The sequence below is a fragment of the Tachypleus tridentatus genome, unplaced genomic scaffold (assembly GCF_004210375.1).
Source record: "Tachypleus tridentatus isolate NWPU-2018 unplaced genomic scaffold, ASM421037v1 Hic_cluster_2, whole genome shotgun sequence".
NCBI lineage: Eukaryota > Metazoa > Arthropoda > Merostomata > Xiphosura > Limulidae > Tachypleus > Tachypleus tridentatus.
In genome coordinates this window covers 15,886,687-15,908,843 of record NW_027467782.1, presented here as the reverse complement: position 1 = coordinate 15,908,843, position 22,157 = coordinate 15,886,687, and the positions used below count along the sequence as shown (strand labels likewise).

At 32.8% G+C, this 22,157-nt stretch overlaps 1 protein-coding gene across 11 annotated transcripts in view; it reads right to left on the bottom strand.

Annotated features, from left to right (window-relative positions):
* The window catches only part of LOC143243354 (uncharacterized), a 45,031-nt gene extending 24,515 nt beyond the window's left edge, over nucleotides 1-20,516 (bottom strand). Inside the window, exons 1-4 of one of the 11 annotated variants that reach the window (XM_076487219.1) lie at nucleotides 20,404-20,513; nucleotides 20,054-20,117; nucleotides 14,141-14,423; nucleotides 6,885-7,024 (exon numbers count right to left, since the gene is read on the bottom strand). In XM_076487219.1, coding sequence (XP_076343334.1) covers nucleotides 6,885-6,992 — 108 coding nt within the window. In that variant the 5' untranslated portion in view covers nucleotides 6,993-7,024; nucleotides 14,141-14,423; nucleotides 20,054-20,117; nucleotides 20,404-20,513. Of the gene's footprint in view, nucleotides 1-6,828; nucleotides 7,025-14,140; nucleotides 14,424-17,172; nucleotides 17,664-19,970; nucleotides 19,992-20,053; nucleotides 20,373-20,403 lie in introns of those variants that run through there. The other 10 variants (XM_076487217.1, XM_076487216.1, XM_076487222.1 and 7 more) reach the window with 10 other exon arrangements.
* Nucleotides 20,517-22,157: the final 1,641 nt, after the last annotated feature.

Here is a 22,157-nt window from a genome sequence, read left to right as displayed (position 1 = left end):
TGTTAAATGTGATTAACAATATTTTGAAGTTATATATTAAAAAAGAAAAACTTCCAAGAAAAGAAAGTTGGAAGAATCAGTCTCAGTCTCTTTCTTATTTGAAATTCCATTTGAAAGTCAGTACACATTTACATAAATCCTTGGCTACATGACGACCAGACCTCTTAAAAACAATATGGAAGCTGAGGTCACAGAATCGACGGATACGATACGAAAAACAAAAGTTAATTATCGTCTTTGCGAGAAACCTTGTGCAAAAACGGGCCCAACCCAACGTACACGAAACAATAATATATCCTTCATGGTTTTGTCAATTATCATAAGGTCGCCCCTACCGAATAGAACACGAAACATATGACCTCGTGACTATTGTCTAACTGTTGAAAAACAAAACATCTGCCATACACTATTATTTCTAGGCTATGCTGTTGATGCACCACGTTCCATCTGTGGATTAAAATTCACTTATTGATCAAAGTTAACCATGCAGTTTAGCAGTGGCAAAATGTTTGCAAAAAAAAAAAAACAAAAAACGTGGAAGAAAGCTTTAATAATTTAAATTCAAAACATGTTTACCAGTGTTACTTCCTTCACGAGTGCAATAACAGATGTTTTAATTGAAGTACTTTATACCTTAATAATTGTTTTGATTAAAGCAAAACTATCTACCCATCTCGTTGTCAGAATTTATATTTCTTTTCAACATAAATTATGTTATTTTATGAATCAGGCATGCCAATGACATTTATGAAAAAAAGAGGAAAAGGTATATAGCCTGGCGCCAAAGGCGCCATAGCGCGGCGCAGCCGCGCCTGACTAGGGGGTTCACTAGTCATTTCCGGCATGCCTCCCAGGAAATTTTAAAAAAATGGATGCTATTTGGTGTGATTTGGTGCAATCTTGGACATAATTTCTTTATGTTTTTTGACATTGCAATGTTGGAAAAGCACACAATGTATATCATATAAAATAGCAAAAGGAAATTAAAAGACTAAATCAAACTAATAAAGACTATAACTTTCATTTACAGTTTTTAGCAGACTGATTTATTCTTTTAATTTGCATTCATTTTTTGGAAGATATATCAAAATATCTAAAATTAACAAATAAAATAAAAAGTAAACAAATGAAATTTAAGATTGTTTATTTGCTATTTATTCAGTTTAATTTTTTTCTAAATCAAAATATATTAATAATATGAGTTAATAAAGCCAAAATTAACTCAGTAAATATTTCAAATACAAATCATTTCATTATTATCCTTTTGTCATCAATAACATCATCATCATCAACTACTGGTATGCTGCCAATTAAATGTTTTACAGTCATTGCCAATAACTACTACTCTGCTGCATATATTCCATTAAAATTTCAAATCCCATAAAATTACTCTTTTGACCAATCATGACTACCTACAGTTCAAATTGTTCATCTATGCAATCTTGTCATTATACTACTGGTACCTTAATGTCAGTGAATTTTCCATTCTTTCACAAATTGACAATACAAACTAAAACAGCATATGAAGGAAAGCTATGACATTGCTTAAAAATTCAACTACTGATATGGTTCAATATTAAACTCCTGATATCAGTGATATGCCTCAGAAATTAAATTTTGTACAGTCACTGACATCAACAACTACTGCTCTGCTACATGTATTCCATTAAAATTTCAAATTACTTAAAATTACTCTACATGACTACCTACAGTAAAACTTGTTCATCTATACAATCTTGTCAGTAAATTACTGGTACCTCAATATCAGTATATTTTTCATTCTTTCACAATACAAACTGAAACAGCAAATCAAGGAAAGCTTTGACATTGCTTCAAAATAAAATTAATGATATGCTTTAAAATAAACCACTGGCACTGTATGCTGCAGATAATAATAAAATGTTTTTCAGTCACTGATATCAACTTCTGCTCTGCTGCATAAATTACAGTGAAATTTCAAATCACTTAATTTCCTTTGGCTACTTTCCTCTTTTTCGAGACAAGGGTTTCCAGTGCTCTCTTCCGAGATTTTTTCTCTCCTTCTCTGAATGGGCAGCTCTCTGTGCCTCTGCGGCTTTCTGGACTTTTCTTTAGCCAAGGTGGCTGGGCCAGATTTCACAGAACCATAGGCCTCAAGCCTTTCTGCCCTTTTCTTCTGATTCTCCCTCAGCTTTGAGGTATACTTTGAAGCTGCTGATCTAATGTCCTTACACATTCTCTTGTATACAGGATCAAAATGAACATCTTTCCTTTAAAACATTTCAATCGCTGTTTCTTTGGAGCGTAGAGAATATTTTATCGTCTGGTATGCACACGATACCAGACCACGAGACCTACAACGAGACTGCCTCCAAGATGGCGGTCAGATTTTTTTTTCTGCAATAAACATTGAAAAAATACGATTTCTCCTCAAAAACCACCTACCCGGCCCCCAAATCGCTCATATTTTCTCCTCGAATTTACACGAATCTCGTGGGTGATCGTTGGCCGTTTGAAAACCGCGGAAATCCGCGTTTCAGCGGAAAAATGGCACGCATGATGAATTGAAATATTATTATTATTAGTTGACACCTAGCCATGATTTTCAGCTCAACCGCCTATTTGTTTAGCCCTCGAAAATCTGGAAATTATGTGAAGGTTTGAAATAATTTGACCTTTACTTTCTTTTGATCTCTATACTGTTTGACGTTACTTTTCATTTTATTTTGTAAGTTATTTTAAAATTATATTGTTGTTGGCATTCCTTCTTATCACCATCAAATAATATCTGAGATGCGAAACTTAACTGGCATAATGAACATTGTTAAACGATTCAGTGAAACTTCCGGTGACATTTTGATCGTCAGAATGTCGATAATGTAACTGCGCAGCACTTGGAATACAAGAAGGTCTTGAAATAAATACCAAAAATAGTAATTAAAAATTGTGTATAAACTGCAGTGATTTACCATAACTACATGAAGCTGACATGTAAAAATATTGTACGTTTTCATTGATAACAAAAATGTTGTTCATAGCTTATTTAAAGAATTGCCTCCCGACCTTGGTGGCTTGGCAGCACGTCTAAGACCTTATAGCACTAAATATCTAGTTTCGATGCTCACGATGGACATAAAATAGATAGCCCAGTGTGTAGCTGTGTGTTTAATAGCAAGCAATTATTAGCAAGATTAAAGCATTTTAGCACTTTGGAACCGTGGGTAGATTATAAGAGTAACAGTTAAATCCAGCTATTAAATCAGCAAATAATAATTCAAGAAATGATTTTAGATGATGTTGAATGGCTGGCTTCCTTTTGACTTCGAAACTCAGGACGGCTTTGTGCATATAATCGTATGTGATCACGTGTAGCTTTAATTCGAAATCTTGAAAACAAGCTACTGTGAAATCCTATTTTCATTTCCACGTGGTTTTAAATCCTACAAGAATTCTACAGAAAACGAATAGTACACAGATGTCTTCAGAATACATGTTTACACCTTGCTATGCACACCAAGAAAGGAATAATCTTGATTTTTGTTATGAACAACACAGTGCTTCACATTCAACTTTGTGTGTGTTGCTTTTTTTCTCAGTGTTCTAGATTGACTTTTTAAATTCAGAATGTCTCACAATCATTGATTTTACTGGATCATGATAACACCACCACATGTATAAAAGTAGACAAAACTGAGGAACAGTCCAAGTGGTCCACAAAACACGACAGTAGCAACATGATCGTTAAGGTAAGGAACCGTATTTTCACGTTGACAATTATTAGTTATAATAAATTACAAGCCCGTGAACTAACGTATTAGCTAAGTTTGGTGTATTATTCATATTGAACACTGGATATACATAACATTATTGTTCACGAAGTATCTCGCATAACTTTATTGTTGAAGGTTTTTTATACCTGGCATAGGATAAGAATAAAAATATAAATAGAATAAACATAATAAAACTTGAAATTCTGATTTTTAGTTTTTAATAAAATTACTTGATTATCTTTCGATCATTTTCTTATATTACTAGACAGTTGCTCCATTTTCAGAGCTTTTAAAGCAAACAAAACAGATGATAACAGTTTCTCATTATTGTATTTATTTATAAGATGACGTATGCAAATACATATAGCTTTTACGTAATATTTTTATGCTTTAATGGATTTATTTTTCAGATTGCCACCTTTTTCGCCTTGCTAGTTGTCGTTCGTGGTGGTCTGTACCATGAAATTTATATGCAAAACGGCTCGAAAAAAAAAAATCTCAACAAGTGGGTTTCTCGACATCACTGGTCTGTACCATGGTTTAGCAGGCAGTTCTAGTGTCAGTTCTCGCCGCCAGGATATAAATAATATTTTATCCTATAAAGTGACGTATTTTTTGCCATAAAGAGTAATAGCAATATATTTAACGAATGAAATTCAGCTAAAGGTAATAAGTTGAATTACATAACATATTCACCCACCAATGTTTAGTATAAGCACACATGAAATTTTAGGATAGCTAATTGAGTTAACTCGATTCGAATGAAAATGAATGAAGGCAAATGTTTATCGATTGCTTCTAAATTTTTTAAACACAATTTCAAATATTACAGGACTTTGGTAATTACGCCTTCAACTACGACATTGTTGACCCACTCGGGGCCACCAATGGCCGTTGGGAGGCTGGAGACGGATACGGAAACAAACTTGGAGCCTACAGTCTGACTGACATCGACGGTCGTTACCGCAGAGTTGAGTACGTTGTTGATGGTGCTGGTTTCTGTGCTGTGGTTAAGACCAACGAACCAGGAACCGCCGCTAGTGCTCCTGCTGAAGCCGTTGTGGCCTCCAGCCAACCAGGTGTTGTCGCTTACTGTAGTGAAGGCTCATGTTACGACTGCCTATGCATATGGAAATCCTGTTCACGCCGCTGGTATCCATAGGGCTCCTGTGTATGGAACTGGATTCTTGAAGTATCATTAAATGCACATATGTATTTTAGTCCTTTCATTAAGATGTATCAATGTACACACATATGAATTATCTTAAAGAATATTCTGTTTCGGCTACTAACATTCTGAGCTTCAAATTCTCGACTACCTAAACCCGAATTCTTCCCGAGTATTAGTATCGTATCTTTATTTACACAAAAGTCTTAACTTATTGCAGTATGCTGAAAATGATAGCGTGTGAGACAGAACTGTATCGTTCTGTCCACCGAGGGGAATTTTTGTATGTACTCACAACTGCCTGTATAGTTTGTATTTATGTAATACATCTTATTTGGTTGGTACAGAAGAACTAGTATCAAATACTTTTCGCGTGTTTTTCAACATAGCATTTTCGAGAATAAAAGTGCCATTGAAAGTCGAGCTGTGAACCAGCTGAATAATTACACCTAATGACTCGATTTAATACAACTTATTGCACGTTAACGTTAATATTTATTTATTTTTTTATAAAGATAAAACTTTTGTTTTTTTCTCTTTCTTGTTCATCAGCACATTAAACACGAGATTAGCTGTGTGTTTCGTACCAACACAGAATAAAATTTTAAAAATAAGTTTCTCAGTCCTAGCTCTTCAGAAAAGAACCCGTATACATTAAGACAATATTTGAACAATGTTCAGCGAACTACCTGAATGGAAATATTAGTATAACTAGACTGGAAACTGAGAAAAGTATGAAATTCTCATCAATTTTGTTTCACAAATGCACATACTTGAGTATAAGAGATTTTGTACATTTATAGCTCAGTTCACAAACTATGTACGGTTTTACACAGTGCTTGACGTTAGAGCCTTTAGTTGAGGTAGGGTGCAACTGGTTCGCTTCAACACGATTCGGTTCATCATGACCGAGTAGTTAGGGCGCTCGACTCCTCATTTGAGGGTCGCGGGTTCGAATCCCCGTCACACCAAACATGCACGCCCTTTCACTAATGGGGGCGTTATAATGTTACAGTCAATCCCATTATTCTTTGGTAAAAGAGTAGCCCAAGAGTTGGTGGTGCGTGATAATGACTAGCTGCCTTCCCTCTAGTCTTACACAACTAAATTAGGGACGGCTAACTTAGATAACTCTCGTGCAGCTTTGCGCGAAATTCAAAAACAAACAATCAACAAGAGTCTCTGGAAACTACACGTCTGGAATCCCCCTCTATGTTCTTGAGATAAAATAAAATAATAGTATTATCTATTCTGACATTTAATCTTTACGACATAAATAATCTGCGGTAATGTCGTGAATTGTCCAACACAATACAGTAAACACTGTTTCGGAGGTCATGCAACTTAATGATTTCAAGTAGTATAACCTTTACAGCATTTTGTATTATTTTGTTCACTGTTTTAGTCTCGAGCGTTGGCTTTGATTCGACATGGAATTAAGAATCAAATACACATCAAATTACTTTATTAAAACTACCCCATGTCTTCGAATGTGTATTCTATGGACCAAAATATCAGTATTTAAACGTAAAATACAGTCGTTATAATAAAAGCATGCAAATTCACAACAATGCATAACTTACTAGACCCATCAGAACTATAAACAGTATTGATACATATTGCACGTCACAACTATATAGGATCGTTTCCTTCGTTAATGTTGTTTTGTGTGTGTTTTCTTACAGCAAAGCCAAGTTGGGCTATCTGCTGAGCCCACCGAGGTAAATCGAACCCCTGATTTTAGCGTTTATAATAACCTCGAGACGTTACTGTAGGAGCTACACTATGTATGTCTAGCTCACTTAAAGAAATTTAATGTTCAATAAAAAAATTTTAAAACCCAACAAAACTAAAATTATCATAGAAGCATGCACAAACAAAAAAAAAGGATATGAACAAATTTGTACGTGCTGTGGAATGGCTGACACCTCTACCCACACAGTTTCACCTCCACGGTTTATTGGTACCTTTCCTTCTGATGTACAGATTCTTCCTTCACAGGCTTCTTCACAGTTATCTTGTTCAGCATCACTGACATGACGACAAGGAGCTGGAAAGTTGAACTTGAAGGCCATTCACAGTAAAAAAGGATTAAAATCTTATAGTTCTGTAAAGAAGAAAAATACAGTTTTGTTCACACTAAATATTGTTCTGAACACAAAATCTCAATTTAGTCCCAATTTATTTTTAACATTTTAACTAATTCCTGGACAATTAAGATTCAAGTCATCTAAAATTTGCAAAGTTTTTCTTTTCCAGTTAAATATAGAATTACAAGAAAGTTAACTGTTTAACAAGTTTTACTGCTATTCATTTAATGTTACTATAAAATCTTTGAGAAAAACATAATAGTATTCAATATAAATCTTTACAAAGTTCTTAAATGGAAAAACTTGAAGTAGGCACTTCCTCACATGCAGCAAGCAATATGCAGACTAAATTACTAACTACAATACCCATACAGTAAGACAGCACAAACAATTCATGAGGTAAAAAAAAACACAAAGCACAATACGAAATTATTAAAACAATATAAAAGTAATACAAAGAATGGCAAACAAAAACTTAATCACAGCCAATATTTAAAGAAAGTGAGAGATACCAATTCAGTATTATAAGCAAAAGACCCTGGAAACATTTCAAACAAAAATACAGTAGTATTCTTACTGTTTTGTTAGAAAATATTAAAACTCCCACAATCATAGTAAACAGTATTATTTTGTAAAGTTCCTTATAACACACTATTTCTCACATCTAGAATATTGCAATAACCTGTTTTGTTTTTCGTACTCAAGTTCAAATTCAGTCCTCCACAATAACCAACAGTTAAACACACTCACAAGAAACAACAGAGTTCTAAATATTAATGTGGATAATACCCCATACCATTTTTAACAAATGACTTGAAGGTCACCATTTATGAAGCCTGCTCATTGTACATAAAAATATATGGCAAACCTATTCAGAAGAAATATACAATTCTGGTCAAAACAATGCTAAACAGAAGTAAAACTAAATTAAACCTAATGATAAGAGCTTATGTATGTGCTAAAATTTTAATGTTCATTATAACTTAAATAAGATGATTTGTTTCAGTCACTTCAAGTTTAAAATATGTCATGTAAGACAATATTATTATAACTGTAAATTTATGCGTGTCAAGTTATTGTTATAACATTGTTGTAAATATCTGCTGAGCGTTTTACACACAATTTGTTTGTGTAGAGGTAAATGAAAATAAATAGATAACCATAATACAGTTGATTTTAAACCTTGACGACATACATGTCTGTCTTGGAAATTTATTTTTAAAGTTATACAGTCTGAACTACCTAATCACGTGCAAAATACTGTACACAGTAGTGTACGTAGTCATTACAAATTATGAAAAAGTATATACATGGTTGTCATGTGTACAGTATATTTAGAAACAACTACATATTGTGTATACAGTCAAAGTAAAACAATTTACTTTGCACTCATCCATATATATTTTAAAACTGTGGAATATTACATACTGTTGGCTGCAACTAGGTAAACTACATATTAATCAAATCCAACCAAATGTACACTATACACATCATAAAAATCATAACATCTAAGCTAATGCACTGGTATCAAATTTAATTTTCTACACGACAAGGAAAATGGATATAAAATATAGTACAACTATCTTGCTGTTCCTGATTCAAATTTAGAAAAAGGTTAATAACTGAAATACGACTCTTAATATTAGTACTACATTACTAAAGACAGATGTGCCGATACAAATTTATAATGATCTTGGATGTTTTCCATTGTTCTATAAATCTGAGATTATTTCTCTTAGACACAAATTTATTCTTGCTTAATGTGGGTAATATAGCTTACCTTTCATTTATAAAAATACAACTAAACCAAGCATGTACAAGTTCCACATGCATTGCAATCATACAAACAGATCTTTTACTACAAACAACATTTGTACTTCAAAATATTCATGTTATTTGACTTTTCTGACTGATAAACTTAATACTGATTCACAGGAGTTTTGATAAGTTTAAATTAAAATCTGTTCTTTTATCAAGGAAACATCCAAATTTAGCATTATAAATTATAACTATACTTCACAAATTTTACGAAATAATATGCATAAAATTTGAAACTAAAAACACTAAAATATGCCTGAAAATAATTACATGTTATATGAATAAACTAGAAATTGTTGATGGTGAAACACAGAATTGCATTACTAAGGAGACAAGTGTGTGTGTTTTCTTATTGCAAAGCCACATCAGGCTGTCTATTGTATCCACCAAATGGAACTGAACCCCGATTTTAGCATTAAGAATTCATAAATTTACCACTGTACCTGCACAGGAACAGAGTGAATCATAGATACATTCTGTTTACCTTTTAGTTTGTAGATGTTATAAATCAATCTAGTGATGAACTGACAATGTCATAAATCATTTTATTTTTCATTATACAAACTAACAAAAAAGTTCAAAATATGATGATAATTACATGTATATTATGATTAAAACATAACTGGACTGAATGTAAATATATCAGCACCTAAAATTAATTGATAAACATAAAACTGCTTCTGTAATAACTTAAACCTATAAAAATATAATCATGTAATTTTCATACTTTTGTCCAGAAATACATTTCTGAAGTTTAACTTTAAGTATAAAATTTTTTTATTCATGTACCTTTACGATAACAACAACTATTTAGTTATGGTATGTTAAGTGTTTATGTACCACTTGCATACTGGTTTTATTTTTTGTGCGACTTCTATTTGTGTAGGTATGTGCTTTATTATATAATTTTGGTTATTTCCTGAGTTTCTTTACACACACACACACACACACATATATATATATATATATATATATAAATACTGCACTGTCGTTAATAGTCCATGCTGCCAACTTACTGCCATAATGGAACAGCACTGAAATGTGTTCATAATATTCCATCTATCAGTCAAAATCCAAAGAGTGATGTCAATCTAGTTAGTTGCCATGAATAATCATCAAAGATCATACACAAATATGATAGTAGGGTGTATATTTCAAATTAATATATATTTTTTTCAAAGGTTGGAGGTATAATTGGTAGAAATATCAGGGGTGATTTCTATTTATTTTTTAAAGTATTTAATGGAAACTGTATTCCCACCAAAAAGATTATAATATTATAATGTCCCTAAGTTGAAAGAACAAGCATTTTGGTTGGACATGAATTCAAACCCACTACTCCAGACTGTGAGTTGAACTTGGAATATATAAGACCATAACACAAGGTTTTGTGACTAACAGATGAAGATTTCACAAAAGTATCAGTTTGATATCAATGTTACTTTCATTCATTTTTCTCAGTTTTGATAACAAATATTATAATAAAAAAATGTTCATTGTGGCAAACAAAATAATAATTTGATACAAGCAAAAGGTTTATTTCTTCCTAATTCATAACAACATTCTTATATCAATATGACTTGTAAATTTGACACTGAATCAGGCTGTACAATTACAGTCTTCACAATATGTAGACTGCTGCAAGTAATTATGAAAGGAAAAAGTATTTAACATATTCCAGAAACAAAACTATATTTGGTACAATATTTATAATTATAAGCAACAACTTTTAATTGAACTTTACATACATGCTACCAAAGATATTTGTATGAGATATGTTTGAAAATCTTCTTCTTGTATTTGATTTTTTAAATCAGTTTTCAAAACTACAATGAACATGCCTCAGACTGATATTGTCATAAACATCAAAAACTTTATATTCATTAGATATACAAGCTGACTTCAGGTTATTTTTGTTGTTTACCTTCAGTGTTAACTTTTGCATCTAGTGCATTGCCATTTATAATCTTTCAAAGGTACACTGGAAATTTTGCTTAGCCAGTCTCTTCATATTTTGGAACGACAAAACATTCTTTTGTATCAAAACTACTATCCCTAAAGTTTACACCACGTGAATAACTAAAACACAAACATTTAGCATGTTCAAGAAAGAAATTACATATATCTTAACAGCAAATCCTGACTTTTCCAAAATAAATCTGACCATATCCATTCCCTCTCTTCAGTTGATCACTCACCAAATCAGATTACAAGTATCCAGAGAAGTAGCTTCTACATCTTACAACAATAAAGTTTCATATATAGAAGGAAGTATAAAGTACAATACAACTATTTCATGAAACTATGGATATGACTCTTTGAATGTTAACCCATTCATAGATATCCCTCTTTGTGTGACACTGAAGGGAGAGTCTGCATGATATATTTCAACTAATGATATGCTATGACTAGTCAGTAACATCTTAGTGATCAGCCTTCATTATGCTCTAAATGCCACATGTAATGTGTAGAAATTCACACACCTACATGTGGTAAATTAATACAATAGTATTATGATGTTGAACAACAAAGTTACTGCTACAATGAAATTATGTACCCTCCTTTATTGTTGACATGATTTTGTTGGTATTTACCAAAACCAAGTTTTGTGTGTCTGCAGCATTTTTGCCCTTGCAAAAGATGCTATTAGAAAGCTTTCATGTCCAAATCACACCACTCTTTCATGCATGTTTCCCATAAACCATACAGTATATGAAGACGGTGCTTTCAAAATGCATGTCACAACACTGTAATAGCATATATAATCTTTAAGTATTGCTTCTGGTGGCTTGAATGTTATTTATTATTTTATACTAGTAATCGTATTTGTTTCATTCTACACCTTCTTAACTCTATTACTATGTGTAGGGGTCAGAGGGTGTTATCACATTTGTAGATTTGCATTCAAAATTTTATTGATCAATTATTTTACAAATATGTGTGAATACATGTGGTAGCAGATTGTAATTCAAATGTAATAGTACACAATAATTAATTAATTTAAAATAAATATTTAAACAAGTTCCTAAATATCAATTTTGTTTGTCATGCACAAAACTGAAGGCTTCTTTGGTTTAAATTATATTTCTGATGTCCAAAGGCAAATTTTACACTTTTAACAAATAGAAATTTAAATTACCTATTTTGACAAGCTAGAATATAAAATAAAAAAACCTCCTTTCTTATCTATTTTCTGAAATATTACTATATTTAGAAAATCAAAAAAGTTAATTCTGTCAATTTCTTTGGTTTTTGGAAATGATTGTTTACACATTCTTACTTTGTTCTATGAAATGTTTACAACCAATTGAAAGCTCAGAATTTTACCCACATGGTATTTTAGGTTTGAAAAGTGTCTTCATGAGTAGATCCATTTTTTGTTGTTGTAGACTCACAAGGAAAGGTGAGATGAATTATGTTTAAAAATATTTTTAGACATAAATACATTTTAATTAATAAGAATTATTAATTACACTAGAAATCTGTGGTACTTAAATATAACCTATGATGTTCTTTATATCAATATGTGTATATAAAACAAGAAAAATATTTTACATACTTCAGTTTTAAAATGTGACAAGGCTTAGCAAACTGTGGAAAGTAAGTACACATTCATTGAGAAGGAAACATCATTGTTTTTCTGTATTTCTTTACTTAATGTTCTGTGCTCTATGATAAGTAATTGATATTTCAAGATTTACTTGTAGACAGTAATAATAATAATATGTATAAATATACGTAAAATGTACTGCATTACAACTGAAACATGATTGTATTCTACAAAATACTGGTCTTCAACAAAGTTATTTCATCAATATCATATATATCATTCTCAGCAGTTTTCAGTTCATCTCTGTGTGCTTCTACATCATTATGATTTAAAGATTTATATTCTTTTGAATCCAGTTTATGATTAACATTGTAATTGTGTCTGTTGAGGTTCACACAAATAGTGATTTTACTGTTTTAGTTACTGATGAAGTCATGATCAGAAAATTATTTTTGGAGCAGTTTGGTCGTACATAAGTTGTTTAATATTTCACTGCATGGAGTAAGTCTGCAGCAGCCATTCCAGTTGTATGATAAATTTTAATTGTTTTTCATAAATTGGTTTTGATTCATAGTTTTAACACAAAACATTGTTTAATCTTTTTGCTTATTTTATTCAGTATGTTATATTTTCTGTTGTTACATACTTTTTAAATAGGGTTAAAGTATCTATGTAAATCAGATGCAAGTCTTATATGAATACTGATCTTTTATTTTTGGCAAACGTTATATGCTGTATCTATTGTGCTGTAACACTTGTAGTTGTGTTTTTATTGTCATGTCATCCTGAAGTGAGACTATTTTACATCATTACAATAATTAGTACTTCCTTACTGTGAAATGGACTGTAGTACAGTGCACAAGGTTCAGAGTTAGAATTAACAGTGTGGAATATGTATTAAAGTTATTGATTTCATCTCTATCTACACATCTTCTTGTTCAATTCTCCATGAGCCTGTTGTAGTCAGTAGTTGGATGGAGACTTAGTTTTAATGTTTGAGTAATGATTATTTTGGTGATTGCACAATGATATTAGGTGGAATTTCTTATTGTTCATGTTTGAAACAATTCTGTGCAAAACATTTAGGGATTTGTATTTTGCAGCTACTTATAACTGTGTGACAGGCATTACTGTACTTGAATACCACACATTAAGGTCAATCTGAGGCTTAGTTTAATAAACTGAGTGCTAGCTCAGCTAGTGTGCTTTCTGAAGAGAATAAACCATGGTTACTTGGAAATTTAATTTGAATGATTAGCCAAATGTCTCATCATCTTATTAGTGACGTGCATGAATGGATTAAGGAGATTCCAACTATCCCTGTATCTACTATCTCGCAAAACCACAGCCAAGGGAACTGGCTTGGAGAAATCAACATAACCAGTCAAAAGTTCACAGTTCCTCCTGCACAATTTCTCAGGCTTTGCAAAGTGTATTCAGAAGTAAACTTGTCTTTTGTTGTTATAGTTTATGAAGAAAGTGTGATGTTCAAAAGATTTTGTTTTAGACCAGATACAGTTTACTTAATAAAATGATTAATACAATGGAATTTTATAGTATGGATAAAATAACTTATGATTTTGTATTATTTAACAATGGTTACATAAAAAAAACATACTTTGCATACTCCTTTTGGAAGTTTGAAACTGAGGTGGTGAAAATACACATTCTGATACCACATGTCTACTGAATGGCATAATATCATAACATTCATTTCAATTTCTATGACTTAATGACAAAAGTTGGATAAGAAAAATTTACTTACAACAAAATTTTTCATTAAACATTTTCTTCAAAACACTAATTTCAAATCAGGTGGTTAAGGCACTCAACTCGTAACACGTGGGTTAAGGGATTGAATCCTCGTCACAACAAACATGCTGGCCCTTTGAACTGTGGGGTGTTAAATGTGATGGTCAATTCCACCATTCACTGGTAAAAGAGAAGCCCAAGAGTTGGTGGTGGGTGGTGATGACTAACTGCCTTCCCTCAAGCCTCACATTACTAAATTAGGGATGTCTAGCACAGATAGCCCTCGTAAAGCTTTGCTGGAAATTCAAAACAAATGAGTTTGGTTTTAAATTGGAAATTATAATTCAAATTTTAGTATTATATATCAGTTAAATTTTTAATTTAAAAGTGAATATTGAAAAAACAAAACAATTTCTAAATATCAGTTTTATGCATTTTATGATGTGCTCAAATTAGAGTTTGTGATGTCCAAATACCAAGACTATAGTTTCTTATGAGTTAGGAGCTCAAATTACTGATATTGAGAAGTTATAATATGGAAAATTGAATCTCCCATCTTTTCTGCTTGCTGCATTTACTGAATTAGTCTCAGTGCCCCTACCTACCTCTTGCCATTTTTGGAAGCACTTGCTAATGTACACTTACTTTTGAATATTACTCAAACAGAGCTAAGTTACCGAGTTTTATAAATTATAGTGCAATTCTAAGGTACTGATATAGTAAATTATGGCTTTTTTGTTATTTTGAAATGTACACATGCTAAATCTTAAATATTATTTTGTTTCACATCTTACTGTAAAATTTTATGAGACTTGATATTCAGTACTGAGTCAAGCCCCAAATGAGTAAAAAAGTTCAAAACTAGAAAATATTATTGTTTACTCTACTTCTTTATTTACTGTTCTGAATTTTAAGATAAATTAAATTTAAGAACTTTTATAACTTATAACTCAGTTGTGACTATTTTACAAAATACTAGTTTACACAAATACAGCCAATACAGGTCACTTTGTACAGACTGTAAACCAGTGCTTTTCAACCTTTTGCAGGTGCAGATCCCCGAGGAGCTCATTTTTTTCTTGCGGATCCCCTTGTACATGAATATATATATATAAGATTTTTTATTTCATTGAAAAAATATATACGGTTTATATACACAAAAACACAATACAGTACCATCTAAATTTGTTTATTCAAGAGAATTACAAATTAATGTGAAATTTGTCCTTGGTGATTTTGAACAGAACTGGATAGTTTGGCCTGGTTTTAGAAAGACATACACGCATCTCTTCTTCAAGTGCTAGTAATTTATTTCTTTTCTTACTTTTAATGTTCGTCATGGTGGAAAATCCTATTTCACACAGGTATGATGTAGAAAACTGCAGGAGAATGCGCAGAGCCTTATTCGAGATTGATGGATATTCTTTTGCAGTTAAAATCCAAAATGAGTCCAGATCAAGTTCAGTGTGCTTCATTCTAAGTGTCCGGTCATTTGAAATACCTGCCAACTCTTCCTCGTCGATCAAACTGAAATCCACGTTCAAAGATTCAACAAATGGATTTCTAATCCAATCATACTCTTCAAGCGATATTGAAGGGAAATATTTATCCAATCCTTTAATTAAAGATTCCAGATGGTTAATTATCAATGGCAAAATGTCAATTAAATTTGTTCTTTGAACTAAAGTGGGAAACATTTCACAATTGCCTCATGAAGCATGCTTTTTCCAAATAATCAATTTCCTTTTGAACGCATTGATTTTATCTACCGAAGTTAGAATGTTCTCCTTTTTCCCTTGCATACTCATATTCAAATTATTCAGGTGCTGGAAGATGTCAGATAGGTAGGCCAATTTTAAACACCAACTTTCGTCACTCAGAAATTTCACATATTCAATATTGTTGCTTGTAAAGAAAATCATTAGTTCTTCTCTAAGTTCATAAAATCGAGATAGCACTCGTCCTCGAGAGAGCCATCGGACTTCTGTATGAAATAGAAGCGTGACATGTTCAGCATCCATGCTTTCGCAAAGTTTAGTGAACTGCCGGCATTTCACTGGCCTTGACTTTAAGTAGTTGACCATCTTGACCACCATATCAAGTACCTCTTTTAGCTCTGTGCCAATAGCTTTGGCAACTAGAGCTTCACGATGAAGAAAGCAATGTGTTATGAAAATATTTGGCTGAGATTGCTTTACCAATGTGACAAAACCTTTACACTTGCAATCATTGAAGGACAACCATCTGTGCATATTCCAACACACTTTTCCCATGTCAAGTCCCAGTGATTCAAGTACGAGGTAAGTGCATCATATATATCTTGTCCTTTCGTTGTTTCTGGTAGTTCTCTGCAACATAAAAAGTCTTCGACAATTCCATCATTTTCAATAAATCTAATAAAAGCAAGTAACTGTGATTTTCCACTTAAATCTGTGCTTTCATCCACTTGAATAGCAAAAAAATCAGCAGCTTTCAATTTTAACATAACCCCTTTTCGATATCAACTGACATGTCCGTAATCCGCCTGCCTATTGTGTTGTCAGACAGAGGGATGTTCTTAATTTCTTCAGCAGCAGCATCTCCAAAAAAAATCTTCGCAATGGTAACACATGCTGGTAATATTAACGATTCAGCGATTGTATGTGGCTTCATCTGCTTGGCTACGATCTTTGCCACAGCAAAGCTTGCTTGGTTCGCTTTTTTTGCTGATGTTGAACTTCCTTTCAAATATACGAGCTTGTTTTGAAGTAGATTCTTTCAGTCTTTGAAAGTATTCTTTGGTTTTATCAGCCAAATTAGGATGTTTTGATATCAGATGACGCTTCAACTTAGATGGCAGCATTGAACTGTTTGATAAATTCTCACCACAAACTAAACATAATGGTGATGGGCAGTTCCGATCGTCGCTAGCAATAAATCCAAAAGCTAAATAATCTGAATCATATAGTCGAGTCTTCTGATTGTTATCAATTTTATAACGTTTTCTTTCTTCAAATCCATTTACAAGCATTCAATAAAAAATAAAAAAATTGAATAGGTACTCACACTTCACGTTGTCTAGCCGATGACGAGTAATCTGAGACAATGTTTTATGGTTTAAATTAAACTACGCTAGGCTATACATCAGTAGCGCCTGGCGCTGCATGATTGGATAACGCATACAGTTCTGTAACCTTGAATGACGCCTATTCTACACCGTTCTTTCGGCAATGCTTCGTCATCGAACTCATACAAGCCGATACGCACGCATTTCTTCATTCATCTATAGTTTTCTCTTCAGCAGTGTTGCAGTAGCCTCCTGCCTGCCTTTCCCACGCTCCGCATAGACGTCACGTGCGCACGTCCGAGTCCCGACCTTCGATTAACACTGATGACCTTATTTGGTAATCTGCCACCTCGCGCTCTCATTCGTTCCTTCCTTCCTATTGTACCTCTCCTAGTTAAGCGAGCTCGAGGTAAATTCAAATATACAATAAAGCTGATACACAAGAAGTAAACAAGCAGAGCGTCACGCCGGATAGTATTGGCTACATTAAATGTTTCAATTAAATGACGTAGAGCGTCGTCATAACTGGACTGCTCGACTGCAAATGCGCGCGCAGTTCTTCCCTAACGTTAGCGAAGGTTGCTGGTTTCAGATGTTAATGACGAGTTATCTCGACAAGATGCACTAATTACATTGATACAGTGTACTACTGTACCTACATTGATGTGATACTACATATTGATACACATTGATACTACATTAATTGCACATTGTACATCTGTCGGTCTTGCGGATCCTTGGGCGAACTTCGCGGATCCCCAGGGATCCGCGGGGTTGAAAACCACTGCTGTAAACTATGACTGTAAACATTTACTATAACTTCATGGTTGAGTAATTACTGTAACGTTGCTCATCAGACTGCTATAATTGTATATTTCACGACTTTGATATGATGATCTCTTTATCACATCAACAAAGTGACACAAAAATTATGTCATAGTGAAACAGGCATGCTGTAACTAATTAAGACTTGAGATACTTCCTCAGGCAATGTTTTATATTTTATACTTGTGAGGAATATCGAAGTTTTAACTGAAGAAAATACTTCATAACATTAATCATTAAGTTTACCACAGATAGTTACAAAATGACTGGTCCACTGCCTATAACTTTTATTTATAAAGACATGTTCTAGCAAATATTTAAAAGTAAAAATTAAAGATCAAAATAAAATGGCTTATTTCACATGAAAAGTCAATGTAAGTATTAGCATGATAAAGAGTAATATTATAATCTGGAATCATACCACTGATGAATGCAAGTAACTAAAAATAAATTTGTCGAGTGTAAAACAAGTTCTAAAACATGGATCAATAGTTTTTCATGTTTAACTTTCATTTTCAGTATTGCTACAGAATTTAGTAAGTTTTGCAGACTGACTGATATATAGGCCATCTAATTTACATATAAATCTTCAAACTCAAGTTTTATTGTGTGAGAAGACTGTAACACTAAAATCTTTCAGCCTTTTCTGTTCTCCACGAATAATTGTTAATGTAATATCAACCAACTATTAAAAGAAAAAACCTGCAAATGAACAGACAAAAATATAAAATTGAAATTTCACTTGTTACTAAAAAGCAAAATTATCAGTTTGTAGGCACAAGGATGTTAATCCAGTTTGTTTGTAAAAAAAGAAGTTATCTAAGCTGAAATATAGATATAAACAAATTTCTTCCAGCAAACTGTTTTAAACTGATCACTTTCTTGGCAAAAGAAACAGACACTTCATAATTATGCTACTGAAGACCTAATCCAGGAACTTCAAACTACTTTTTTCTAGTAAATTACAACTAGTTATATTGTGATTTCACTTTCCTTACACTTCTATGAAAAGAGATTCTCATTTAACATTTAGACGTGTAGACATAACAAAGAAATAAAAATCTAGACCAGCACTTCCTGAAGTGTTGTTGTCCACATCTCCTCTTTAATAAATGTGGTTTCTTCCACACACACCCTTTTCAAATGAAGAGATACAATACACACAGATTAAAATGTTATATGTGTTGTTGCAATTATTTATAACCTCATTAAAAAAAATACATTAAAATGCTTAATTTTGCATTAGTACATAATCAACTGCATCCTAACTGCTGCTGTCACTTTTGTCACCTACACTTTTGGAAATGTTTATTAAAACCACATTAATTGTTTCCCTGTAAATAATACATACCCTAACTGCTTCATTCATGATATAAAGAATACAAGCTACTGTAAATCACTTCAGCTTCTTGTGACCTTTCTGAGCAAATCCTTATGGCAGAAGAATAAAACTTTTACTGGTACACATGACAGCAAATATACACTAGCCCAGTGGTTGCAGCTGTGAACAAGCTACTTTAAGTCACTTCAGCTTCTTGTAGCCTTTGTATGCAAATTCTTATGGCAGAAGAACAAAATTTTTATTGGTATGCATGACAGCAAATAATATAATGGAGACACAGAGCAAATCATTCTTTCTATTTCTTCTGCTACTGCTTTGGTGTGTGTGAAGTGTATGTGTTTTCTTAAAGCAAAGCCACATTAGGCTATCTGTTGTATCAACTAAGAGGAATCAAACCCCTGATTTTAGTGTTGTAAAGACGAAGACTTACTGCTGTCCGAGCTAGAGGCACTGCCTTAGTTAATGGATGCTTTACCATCAAAACTAATAAATATGCCTCTGAAACAACATCATGTGATGCGTTTTCCCAGAAAGGTCGAGAACTTTACATTTTTTGTCATTTTAATGTCACATATGTCAATTTTATACATACAACAGATTATAAAAAGCACTAATATCTTTTAATATTACCTTAATTGTGGTATGTGAATAAAAGATACATCATAGTACACTTATATCTCTCTAGAGTAATCACTCTTTAATCAGGTACGTACTTCTACGATGGTCGACTCCTGATACCTCCTATGCGTTGACCATTTCTCACAGAACACGGTAAACCTACATGACAATGGACATAGTTCAGTTCAGCTAGACAGATCATTATTTCTCGTTAGAACGGATAAGTTGATGTTTACGTTTTATGGACTGGCGACCAGAGTAACAAACGTGTTGTAATTGTAAGACGTATACTGTTGACTATAACATAACAATTAGGAGATCCTGCCGATTACAGTTCACTTCCATGCCACGTTAACAACGTCTGGCTTAATTTATCACAGTATTGATATGTGAACACCAACACTGAGTTAATCAACTAAAAGTTTATCAATATTCAGGAACTCACATTCCTTAGACTGATCTTTATTCGATTCGATCGCTCTACCTGGTATTAACATACAATCTTGTTAACAAATGGATATTACACTTCCCTCCCTACTACCGCCATGCTTGTTTTCATATTTTTCTTCTTTAACTTAAGCGCCACCTAGTGACTGACCGATTTAGTCAGTTCAGAATGAAAACAAAACTGATTATGCAGATGAAAAACTATTCCATGAAAAGAGATAAATAACATTTTCATTTTCTCAACTCCTTATGGCACATTACATGAAAATATTTATTTTTATGAGAAAAATGAGAATTTTCTTAAAGAAACAATAATTCAGTTACAACTGGTTTCAGTTTAGTATCATACTTTTAGAAACATTAAAACAACAATTATTTATTTTGTATAGTGTAAAGTACTTTATCACTACTCGTGTCAGGAATAAGTTTGCTTTTCAAATGCCCCCCGATAGTACAGCGGTATGTCTTCGGATTTACAAAGCTAAAATCAGGGGCTCGATTCCTTTCGGTGGGCTCGGCAGATAGCCCGATGTGGCTTTGCTGGAAGAAAATACTAAAATACAATTGCTTCTCAAATCTGGCCCGGCATGGCCAAGCGTGTTAAGATGTGCGACTTGTAATGTTAGGGTCCTGGGTTTGCATCCCCGTCGCGCTAAACATGTTCGCCCTTTCAGCTTTGGGGCGTTATATGTTACGGTCAATCCTACTATTCGTTGGTAAAAGAGTAGTCCAAGAGTTGGTGGTGTATGGTGATGACAAGTTGCCTTCCCTCTTGTCTTACACTGCTAAATTAGGGACGGCTAGCACAAATAGCCCTCGTATAGCTTTGTGCGAAATTAAAAAAAAGTTGTTAAAATAAAACTTAAGAAGCGTTATCTGCTGTTTCAAAATACAAACAACAAAATATATTATTTATGATTAAAAACACCCGGTAGAAGTTTAAATTAATTACATTTCATACTTTTCTGAAGGTTGAAGACTTGAAAAATAGCAACGACTAGCGCATTTCGCCGTCGAGTAGCTTTGCGCGATATTAAAAAAAAAAAATTCTTCTACTTGTTATATTTTAGTGATATTCGAATCGTGTATATTTAACAGAAATAACTTTAAAGAAAGGGTTTATACTTGAAACATTGGGTGGCAATAAAGGTTCCTAAATTTTATTATCTTTATATCAAACTTCTTTTTTTGTATTTCAAAATTAATTTAGATCGCAGTAGAAACAATCATTACCTAATTTAAAACAACGTTGGTTTGTAACAGTGTCCAATAGAAACACCGCCTATACGTAATTACGTCAAAAGTGGAACTCAGTTATCGCTTAGGGACAAGTTTTATTTAAATAAATTTAGAAAAGAATCATGGCAGAGAATTTCCGCAGAAAATTTATCAATATCTTCAGATTTGGAAAGAGAGTAAAGTAGGTTATACTTTTAAGCACCGTATCTCATTGTTTAAAACATCTCTTCCAATTAACGTTTAAAATTTGTTCTAATTTAATATAATAACTTTATCTCAGAAATGACTTTCCAACTTTCTTAACAGTCAGAAAATAAGGCTTAATGTATCGTTTACCTGCTCTGCTCTGAACCTTTTTTTGCCAGAGGCGAATGCCCTATAAAGAGAGATAGTTATACAAGTTATCATGTATAACAGCGAAATACCTCCACTGGTTAAAATAATAATATTTTTCTCAAAGTCCCAGAAAATGTGTTTATGCAGAAGAGTTGAAAAACACAGGCTGCAGTAGCA